Source organism: Stigmatopora nigra, chromosome 5, assembly GCF_051989575.1.
Source record: "Stigmatopora nigra isolate UIUO_SnigA chromosome 5, RoL_Snig_1.1, whole genome shotgun sequence".
NCBI classification, from domain to species: Eukaryota; Metazoa; Chordata; class Actinopteri; order Syngnathiformes; family Syngnathidae; genus Stigmatopora; species Stigmatopora nigra.
In genome coordinates, this window is record NC_135512.1 from 11599326 (window position 1) to 11611418 (window position 12093).

The 12093-nt window shown below is 36.3% G+C and overlaps 1 protein-coding gene across 1 annotated transcript in view; it reads left to right on the forward strand.

Annotated features, from left to right (window-relative positions):
- Positions 1–2177: 2177 nt before the first annotated feature.
- adamts10 (ADAM metallopeptidase with thrombospondin type 1 motif, 10) overlaps positions 2178–12093 on the forward strand; it is a 34301-nt gene continuing 24385 nt past the window's right edge. Inside the window, exons 1-3 of the mRNA XM_077717118.1 lie at positions 2178–2317; positions 7102–7493; positions 11902–12044. Of these exons, the coding sequence (XP_077573244.1) occupies positions 7391–7493; positions 11902–12044 (246 nt within the window). The 5' untranslated portion in view covers positions 2178–2317; positions 7102–7390. The remainder of the gene's footprint in view (positions 2318–7101; positions 7494–11901; positions 12045–12093) is intronic.

Below are 12093 nucleotides of genomic sequence, written 5' to 3' on the forward strand. Positions count from 1 at the left end.
ACTATGTATTGGTATTAATTCCTAATTAAGACTTCTGTTCTGTATTAAAAAATGGACAATTATTGCTCTTAGTGTGACATAGGGTTTCAAAAGTATATATATATATATATATATATATATATATATATATATATATATATATATATATATATATATATATATATATATATATATATATATATATATATATATATATATATATATATATATATATATATATATATATATATATATATATATATATATATATATATATATATATATATATATATATATATATATATATATATATATATATATATATATATATATATATATATATATATATATATATATATATATATATATATATATATATATATATATATATATATATATATATATATATATATATATATATATATATATATATATATATATATATATATATATATATATATATATATATATATATATATATATATATATATATATATATATATATATATATATATATATATATATATATATATAGTGAAATTATTTGAGTGATAAAAGTTAACTTTGCTTCAGAGATAGGATGCATCTGTAGATCTGTGGAGTTTCAGGTGCTGTCACTTCAGTACATTAACCAAAGACACTGTGACGCTACCCAAACCTGTTTACTGTCAACAGTTATTTTGCAGCCACCACTGAGCTACTTATATATGTATATATAAGAAGAAACTGACAATATAAAATAATCATTCATCATAGTGATTAGATGCAGAACCTCTGTTTTATAGTAAAGGCTATTTCAAATCTATAGTGTGTCACATGTCAATGCAGCAATCTTTTTTAAAAAATATCTTAAAAAACGTCAAATCAGTAAGGTATCAACGGTATTATTGCCTTGACTAAGGCCTCATGAAGTAAACAATCCTGCCACCACCACAGTGAAGTGTCAGCATGGGATATTGTAGGTAATGTGTATTGTGTTGTTGATACCGAAATGTTCAACCCTGGTTTCATCGGTCTATGTCATTTTTGGGCGGAAGTTTTATAAATGTATTACCTTAAAAAAATACTTATCTTTGTCTAACATTTTGACATGTATGTATTCTATTTGTATATATATTAGAATCTAAATTGTAGATTTAAAATAGCGTTGCATTTTATTCAGACAGGGTTGTACAGTACTTTTTCTTTACTGCTACGACTACTACTATTACTACTACTACTACTACTACTACTACTACTACTACTACTACTACTACTACTACTACTACTACTACTACTACTACTACTACTACTACTACTACTACTACTACTACTACTACTACTACTACTACTACTACTACTACTACTACTACTACTATAACTACTACTACTAATACTACTACTACTACTTCTACGACTACTACTACTACTACCACTACTACTACTACTACTACTACTACTACTACTACTACTACTACTACTACTACTACTACTACTACTACTACTACTACTACTACTACTACTACTACTATTATTGAAAAATATTGAATGCTTTTATTGTCAAGTATAAAATGATAAAGCTTCACCATGAAGTGGTCACATAAATAATTACTAAATAATAAATAAGTAGTCAATAATGAAAACAATAACAATACAACAATTTGTTGTTTTCATGCAAAAATATTGCAAAAACATTCCAAAGACATGCATCGTAGGCTGATTGGCCACTCTAAATTGCCTTTAGGTATGAGTCCGAGCGTCCATGGTTGTTTGTCGCCTAGTGCCCTATGATTGGCTGGACACCAATTCAGGGTGTCCCCGTCTCTGGCCCGAAGTGAGTTGGGATAAGCTCCAGCACCCCCCAACCCTAGTGAGGATAAAGTGGTTCAGAAAATTAGATGAGATGTGAGGATATAGTTGTGTGCCACTTGATGGCAGCAGCTTCGTGTACAATATAAACTCACTTTGCACTTGGATAAATGTTAGTCAAACATTATAAGTCATGATGTTCCACTTTTGAGGTTCTTGATTTGAATCCTGACTCTTAGTTTACATTGACCAACCACTTGTGTCTGTTTTATATAGATCACATAACTATTAATTAATTAACTAATTCATTCATAAATTGCACCTATCGCTTAGCCCTACGTCACATTTCCTACTATCGTTTTATTTTGGAACAACTCAACCGGAAATAGCCGTGATGCATTATTGTTAATTCTAGAGACTCTTTGGTGTGGAGCTGACGGAGAAGGAGTCAAGTCTCCTCAATTCAGCTCAGTCAAGCGCCGGGCGCCTTTCGTAACCTCCTCTGTCTTGAACTGTGCACCGCGGAAACTTGTGGCGATTTTACGGGGAGGTAAGGTCACCAAGCTCATGTAGAAGGCGGCTTATTCGCCTGACTAATTATGCTTTCTGCACAGTATTTTGTTAAATGATATATATTTTTTAACATGCTAAGGTTGTTTAATAAATCAATTTACTGTGTGTGTGGGTGATAGACAGGGAGGTGATGTGGCGAACAGCTGACATTAAATGCGTGAAAGAGCAACAAAGTTGGGGTGCAGTTTGGAACTTAATAATAATGCTTATTTGATCATTATGTGTCTGAAATGACGTAGATAGATGTTATCTTGTGTTTGAAAATACTTTCCTGGATATTTTTGTGTGTATTTATGTGTGTGTGTGTGTGTGTGTGTGTGTGTATATGTGTGTGTATTTATGTATGTATGTGTGTGTGTGTATATGTGTGTGTCTGTGTATATATATATTTATGTGTGTATGTGTATGTATGTATATGTATGTATGTATGTATGTATGTATGTATGTATGTATGTATATATATATATATATATATATATATATATATATATATATATATATATATATATATATATATATATATATATATATATATATATATATATATATATATATATATATATATATATATATATATATATATATATATATATATATATATATATATATATATATATATATATATATATATATATATATATATATATATATATATATATATATATATATATAATAAATATTTGTGTGTATGTATACATAAAAATATGCAACAACAGCAAGAATAACACCTCACTAGAAAATACATTTGCAATCTGCATTACAGTTCTTAGATTGTAATTTCAAATCTGAGACACATAGATGAAAAAAATGTGTTTCTTGAACTCTAAACACATGCATTATAGTTTCATTTAAATATGTCCTTCATTGTCAATGTCTTTTTGTCTAAATGTGCCCTGTGATTGGCTAGAAAACAATCTTAGGTGCATATTTACTCTTCTCCCAAATGAGCTAGTATAGGCTTCACCTCACCCTTAATGAGGAAAATCAATAGGGAAGAAAGGATGTTGCATGCACAAATTTTCATCACAGAAATACCAGTGTTCTCCACCAGAGGGCACTGACAAGCACTTTACGTCCAATAGATGACCAACCACTATTGAGTCCATTGAGTTCAATTCCATCCGGTGTTCTAGTTTCTTTGTAAATACGAGTCTAGCAGCATTATCGAAGATTCCAGTTGATGATTTTAATAATATTCAATGGAGAACATGAGCTTCTGCTGTGTGTTCAAAGCTGTGGCCTTTTTTGAGTCAGCATTCTCTCCCTGCCTAAATATTGTTTCAGATTTACAAGGCACATTTTCAGTGTGAGGGGTTCACATTGGAAGTTCTCGGGCCTGTTTATGTTCCCACTTTTCATCTGCGCTCTGTTTATTTGGGGAAATGGAAAGAGGAATGTCTGCCCTTATTTGCCTCTGTCTTTATTCCAGACAGACAGAGTGACAGTTTAGTCTAATATAGATCCCCCTCTGCTTTACATTACTCCCATCACCTGTTCAGGGGTTCCATGGTGGGCTCTCTAAGAATATCAGTGTATTTTTTCAAGACAACTACAAGGCAATGTCGTGACATTTTCACGGGCCATTTGATCCTGCAGCCTCAAAGTCATATTGGCCAGTTTAAACCAATAATAAACTGAACCTGAAGCCGATTCATGGGCTCCTTACTAATCAAAGTGGAGACTGTGGGCGAAAGAGATAAGCAAGAAACCGAGAAATTGAAAGAGAGAAAGGGAAAAAGGTGACCGGGTGCTTGACTTGAAGTGAGACTGAGGGACACTTAGCATCTGTTCGCTCCACACTGACTTTCCTCTGAGTCGGTCATATGCTTTAGATTAGCCGGCTAGTTTTCGGATAGCTGCACACGATCTGGCAGCAGTTAAAGACAAACACAGCATAGTTAGTTTCATTTTCCCCCCATAAATACTAACATCACTGTATAACCCATCTCTTCCACTTGGTACTGCATCATCTTGGTAATAACATCATATTCTGCACCGGCTAGCATCATTACATTACAACTTTGGCTCAGCCTTAAATTCCCACCTAATTATACTGAGTGGTCCAACTTTCTGTCTCTCATTACAACAACAAGTCCTTTCTTCTCTCCCTTTTTTTTCCTATTTTTTTAGTGCAAATTGTGATTGCTATAAAAAAAATTGTGTGGGCTGTCTGCTGCTGGGTTCATTTTCTCACTTGTCTTGCTCAAATCTATTCCAAGCTTTGTCAAATGTCGTTATCTCAACAAGAGGCATGCACTCGTGAACATGTTGCACACGAGGGACCGTCCGAGATGTATGACATTGTCAAATGGTTCATGACTCTAAATGAGAAAGTTGTCAAGAAATAATACCTAAATATTCTCATGTTTCCACAAATTGTTTGATGAACCTCCATTTAAACGGCAACTGCATTGGGGAGGTCTCCTTTCTCTCCCTTAGGTCTAAATAAAACAAGATGAAGGTTGAGGTAATAAAAAAATCGCTTGATATCAAGCTGCAAGTTTAATAAGCCTCTTCATAAATCGAGTGTTGGAGCCGAAGTAATGAAATGTAGTGGACTTGGGCTTGAGCAGGAAATGACTGAAAGAAGGCCTGCGGGAGGGGAAGAGAGGCTTTCACTTGTTTCACAAACAATGGCACAAGGAAAAGTTACTGTTTGACTTAATCTCACTTTTACGGGAACCATCCCAATCCTGTTTGAAATTACAATAAGGGTAATGTCATAATAATGTCCACCATGCTGCATTTGGCCAATTCACACCAACAAATGGCTGTCTCATGCTGGCCTAATAGTTCGCACTCTGCTGTCTCCCATCCATTCCCTGTGGCTTTGCTGTGACCCCCCCCTCCCTTTTTCACGAGGAAACTTGCCTCCCTTGCTCTCTCTCGTCACCAAAAGGTTTCCCATCTGCTTCCGATTACCTTTGGCTGCAGTTGGTGAGCTGCCAGCCATCTGGGCCCGTGTGGCGTCTCCGTTCGCTCTTCTTTTCCCCAGACGGCTTTGAGGGAGGAAGGGAAGGGAGGAGCTGAATTTTCGAGGAGTGCAAAGTGTAGAAGTTTAGCTGGCACTGCAATGTTCAGTAGAAAAGGTAAGGGGTACTTATGAAAATGAGACTCCCAATGCAAGTTTTTATTTGACTTGCATTTAAAAAACAAAATGAAAACGCCACATACACATAAAAACAGTACCAAAAAAAACTTGAAACCATGGTAGAAAAACATTCTTAAAGTGTTGTGGGCTATTAGCTCAGTAGTCAGCATGTTCGACTGCTACCAGGTGGACTCCAACCCTGGTTGAAGAAGATGGAAATATCATCTCCACCATCAGGCTGGTTATACACACCAGTTTTTTTTTTACAGTCCTTTGGTATAAAACAAAAGTTAAACTAAATTTCCTTTTTCTAAATTTTCCAGATCCAGCAACTGCACTGATCAGTATTTCACCATAAATTATTTTTTTTGTATATATTTTTCTATTAGTGTATGAAGTTGAGAAAATAAAATCAGAATCTACCGTATAAATCGCACCACGCAAAGAATATGCAACGAAGAAGAAAAAATATGTATGTTGCATTTTTGGATGGCAGGATCGCAGAGACGTTACAAAGAGGTATATTTGCGACCAGAGATATTACACGAGGAGTTTCAGGGGAGAGAGCCAATGCCCCTAATGTTCTTATGAGCAGTCAACAAGTAATATACTATACTGCTCGTATTAGCGATCAGTTTGGCCTTCGCACTCCGTGACAAAAAAACACTGAAAATAATGCAGTGGTCCGCCCAGTGCTCGTAGATATCTGTTATACACGAAAGAGATGCGGCAAAAAAGACAGTGCGCTACAATGATAAACAGCCTCTCATGTCTTGGCCGCCTGGCTTTCTCGTATTTCAAATTTGTTCTCGTATCTAGAGATAATTATTTTCTTGAAATTTTCCTCGTATCTCGAGATGCTCGTATGTTGAGGCGCTCGTATGTTGAGGCGCTCGTATGTAGAGGCGCTCGTATGTAGAGGTGCTCGTATGTAGAGGTGCTCGTATGTAGAGGTGCTCGTATGTAGAGGTGCTCATATGTAGAGGTGCTCGTATGTAGAGATGCTCGTATGTAGAGGTACCACTGTAATTTTTTGGCTATTATATTTTCACCAGTTTGAGGAGGTCTCACATTGGAGCAATGAGCCCCAACCTTTTTCTTTTTTATTAACCTCCCTAACATTTTCCCCCCATCCATTTACAAGTCCTACATTGAGTCTAGTGTCAAGTAACTTAGCAGAATGCCAGCCAATTATGAGCCACACAGTCAAGCATTCAGGCCGTAACTCACTCAGCCATGCAACCAACAGCTCAGCCAGCAAGCATAGCGGTGATGGCAACCTGCTGCTCCTCTCAAATTGGCTCATTTTCTCCCCAGATCTCTGACATAATACCCACTTAAGTCCCTGTTTGGGCATTAAGCACAGCTTTTTTACAACATCAATGCTTCCTTTGTGTTTGAACTCTTTCCGGTGGGCAGGCAGCTTAAGGAGTGAGGCCCACGGGGCCTCAGGTTTGAACTCGCTGTTGTCTTTGACTATCCGTGTGAAAGATAGGGCGTTTGGCCTTTGTCAAATCCAGGATTGATTAGCTTCAGGACATGCAATACTCAGTGTCTAGCTCAAAACCCCAAACATTTTATGCTGGGTTTGTCTCCAACACTCCTGAGCCTACATTTGCCTAGTTTCCCTCTTATTCCCCTCATGAATAGTTTAACCTTTCTTATTCCAGGGCTACAACAAGGAGGACTTTCCTATATTCACCCCGAACTGGTTTCCTTGCAAATCTCCTGCCATCTGGAGAGGTCCTACTTGAACCATCGCTGCTTGCTGAAAGGGAGAGAGGCTCTGAAGAGGTTGCCATGTCTGACCTCACGCTTCCTGAGGCCATGGCCAATCAAACCATTGAGCTATCCCACTGCTAAGTGAGGGGGCGACAGAGAGGAAAGAAGACATGTTGGGACCGAAGCCCGTGGACTACTGCACTGAATTCTGTTTCTATAGCTACTACTGTAGTAACCATGGAAACGCTATGGAGGACTGCTCTGATCTGCACTTTTGTTTTCGTCATGTGTCCCGCAAAGGTCGCAGGAGGTCACAGAGAGGAGTTTGCACAGTCTCAAGGTGAGAGGAGATGGTTACGACTTAGCAGCTATCTGTAAACCCAAACATGAACCCTATGGTTAGATTCACTCACCTAGCATTCACCTCATGAAAACCAAGCATATTAAACTTATTAAAATGCAAAAATACTGAATTGGCAAAACAGTCCCTCAAAATTAAATAGCTACGAAGACCTAATTCTTAGCCTAATGAGTTATACATTTCAACATTGATTCTCTAAAGCTGACATCTTTAGAAATCTCACTAATAAATCAGGGGTATGCCTGAGGGGTTACCCACAAAATTATGACAAAAACACAACCCAATTGGTTATTTACGACTTGGTACTTTTTAAAACGTTCTTGTGCTTATAATGTTCTTGAAATGACAACAAACTCAGACAGAAAACACCACCCTTTAATTACTGGGCCAAATTGAACTTAACTCAGAGAAAGCTTTCAAACTGACAACATATTTCTTTATTCACATATTTTTTGGGGGGAGTTTGTTCTCATTTTGCCAAAATAGATGACAACTGTAACTCTTCTATGCATGAGTTAGCCTTTTTATTTCCTTGACTTATTATTTATTGTGTTATTTCGACCTTGACATAGCACACTGTCATTGACAGGTCAATCCATTTTTTTGGGGAGGGGGATGAATGCATGAGAAATCACAGCGAGGGGCCTTCTAGTTGAAATGAATTGGACGTCTAATGACTTCAATGGCATGCAATGAGTTAAAGATTATTTTCAAAAAATACTCTGCTCCATACTGAGTGTATATATATGTATATAACACATTTTCATTCATGTTTCACTGATTTTTATTCCATTAATTTAGTTTATTGTATTCATTCATTCTTCTTCTGAACTGCTTAAGAGTCATGGGGGTGCTGGAGCCTATCCCAGACAACTGGCCGAAGGAGACCAACAACCATTCATGCTCACAATCATAACTAAGGACAATTTAGATTGTTCAACCAGCCTACCATGCATGTTGCAGAATATTTTTTAAAAATAATTTATACATGCATTGTATTTATACAAATATATTTAAATATAGAATGATTATTAATCATTAATAATAATAATAATAATTGCTAATATTTTTTTAATGAACAAAGGTTTAAATGTCTTAAGGGTCAAAATAAAGTTGTTTTATTAAATGACCAAAAATAGTCATTTACTCCATAAAGAGTTAAAGGTCTTAAGTGTCAACTTTCTTGAATTGCACTCCACTCTAGTAACCACTGAAGGGGTTAAAGTTCAGATCCCATGGGCTTCATCAAATGGTTAGTGCTTATACACTCCACAGACCTACAAGCTTGAATCCCCCCGCATTTCCTGACTCCACCTCACAGGCTCACAAATCAAACTTTTGGAGAACCCACACATGGCTGCCTGGCTCACATTTCGTCCCACAAATCAATTTCTCTCGCTTTCCCTACATACATTGAGTCTTAAATAACCAAAATCACCCCAGGCCAATAGATAATTTTGCGGTGTCGATGTCTCGTCATATTGAATAAGGATAAAATGTCCTTGCGTTTTTTTGTATGTTCTCCCATTACCCAATATTAGAGCCACTTTTCACCCATAGAAAGCCTCAACAGAACGTGAGAAACTTGAGGGAGCTCTTTCAAATGTGACTGCACAAGAGGCAATATACTGGCGTCTGTGGTAAACTATGTGCCATACCGTAGTCTGCCTTTGTGCCTCTGGGACTCAGCTGTCACGTCACCCCATGTCACCATGAGAAAAGCCATCAAAACTTGAATACAGAGGCAAACATGGGGCAAATGGGTCTGTCTTGGCCTCTGGGAACATAGTGTAATTGTAGCCTCTGGTATGTCAGATGATTGTTGCGGTTCTTAACTTACTTTGCTGACCACTTTAAATATCATATTTTGGAAAGTACTTTATCGTATTCTGTGCCTATTAATGTTTGAATCCCTCTAGGTTTGTCATGTATTTATGTTACACCAAGGCTTTGTCAAGATAAGATAGCACATATTATGACGTAAAGTCATGTTCATTATTTGAAGACTCAAATTACACAAAGCGGGTGGAAAAAAAGGGCTGTTGAAAGTATCTTTCCTATGCTTGTGGATCCAATAGTGACTAGTGTATGGTTTATTTTGGTAGTCCCAGTGTGTTTTAACAGGCTATTTAGAAAGGCTGCGGCAAGTTTGGGAGATTGAAACACCTTTATTTTTATTTCACTTGTGTTGTTCTGGAACAAGAGTATCGTAGACATTTTCCACTCCACAATCTACATGAATTGTATGAATAATATCAGGTTCAAAAGGAACTTTATACTCCTGAATCTTCCTTAAACTATCAGTAAAGTATAAAAAATGGAAATAACATGCCTTGCAAAGTTTTTATCTTTGCTATTTTAATTGAACAATACATTAACATAGTATAGTATATGTTAATATGTATACTGTACAAATGAGGTCTGCTTTTAGGCCTTAAAGGAATTGTGGTGGACGACTGGTTAATGCGTTTGACTTACAGTTCTGAGATCAAGGGTTTGAGCCCAGGTCCAGACCTTTCTGTCTGGATTTTACATGTTCTCTCTGGACTTGCGTGTTGTTTCTACAGGTACTCCGGTTTCCTCCCACATCCCAAAACATGCAGAGTCGGTTGGTTTAACATAAGTGAGAGCGTGAATTGTCATCCATATCAGGGTGCCCTGCAATTGGCTAGTGACCAATTTAGGGTGTCCCCCCTGCCTGGTGCCCATAGTTGGCTAGGAAAGACTCTAGCACCCCCTGAAATCCTTGTGAAGATAACCAGAAGGTGAATGAATGAATGGTTTCCCAAATTAAATCACAATCAAGTTACCCTCCTCTTAAAAGCACCACCACTCTGGAAATCATGTTCGTATAATGTAGCATTTTTGGCCAAATTCACTTCTCATTAATTGGAATTTGCAGTTTATCACTGGCTGTTTTTTCAAAAAGATGATTTTGGTCTGAAAAGCTGTTGACCTCATGCCCTGGATGGTGGGAGGATCATTTTCCAGCCGGAGTATTTCCTTCCACTGCTGATAAGAGCAACTGTTCAGATGTTTGGGAGTAGTATTTATGAGATGACCTAAATTTAGCTCTTTTAGCACTAATTTCCATTCGCAATGAGTTTTGATGTAGGATTGAATGCATCGACACTAAAAGGTTATCTACTTTGTTGAATACAGCAATTGAAATTGATACTTGACTGTAATTGAACTTGTGCTCAGATTCAATTTGAATCGTTTAATCATAAGTTTTCTTTGATCACCTTCGAGTAGGCTTTAAAAAGTCAAAGAAGGCATGCAGAAAAACAATACTTCTCCAACACAAAACATCATAGAAATGTTAAAAACAGATGTTACTGTCAAAGTTGTTTTTTATTTTTTAGATTTGAATCAAAGTCAATAGGTGTGTCCCTTCATTCTTGAAGAATCATGTGAAACTAATCAATATATGAACACAAAAGCTGTCATCACTGTCTAACCATGCATGTAAATGTCTCCCAATAATTGGTTGAATGTGCCTAAGATAGTTGTTCAAAAAATACCATAATATCACATCTGTTGCGTATTTATTGGTATGCAACTCTTAAAGCAACGCAGATACGTTTATGACTAATTTGATCATTTTTATACGCAAATCAATATTTCACCAGGCTCTTTTTGAATTACTGCAAATAATGTGTTTTAGTAGACTTGCGGTTTATTTATATTGTCTTTTTGTAACTGACAAATAGGGTTTGCAGCTTGTGGCATTTATTCTTGTGAGGTCTCATAAACTATCATCCACGGAAAGCAGTAATTCAGACTACTAGTAAACACCTTTCCTTTATTTCCATAAGTATTATGGTAATAGCGCTTGTTTGTTTGTGAGAAGAGGAAATATCTTTATCTTTTGTGAGGAATTATTTAAATGTTTGTGTCTAGTGCTGTTGCCAAACATTGGATCAGAGAAGGCTACTTTTCCTGTTTAGACTTTTGTTTCTATAAGTAATGTTGACTATTTGAATCACTGCCTTTTTAGATTATTAATCTCCAACAGATGCTGTTGATGCTTGGGACAGCCATATTTCAGTACTATGTCTTGGTACCCAAGGAAAAACGCTGTTTTGAATTTTATTTATTTATTTTTGAAGTGTCTGTAAACAATTTCTTTAAAGTATGCATTGTGTCACTTTTTTACGTTATGTATACCATTGGTATTTATCCTGTATAAATTGCAGAGATTAGCTAAAACAATTATTTTTTATTTGTGTATTTAGACTATAACAGAATTTACCTGCACTGTAGTCAGGCCAATGTATCACTAGTATGCTATTAGTGAATGTGTATAAAAAAATGTAAAATAACAACTCATGATGAATCCAAACGTTTATTTACTTTTGTACTGTGATTATGTCTCCACCCATAGCTGCCTTCCTGTCCAGTCTTGGCCAGTATGAGATTGCAATTCCAGTACGTGTGGGACCCAATGGGGAGACACTGCACACAAAACCCTCTCAATACCACAGAAGAAGACGTAACACAGAAGAAAAGACATCTTATGACACCTCTGTATATACATGTTTTATTTCATGGTCTATTTATCTAATGTACAATCTAT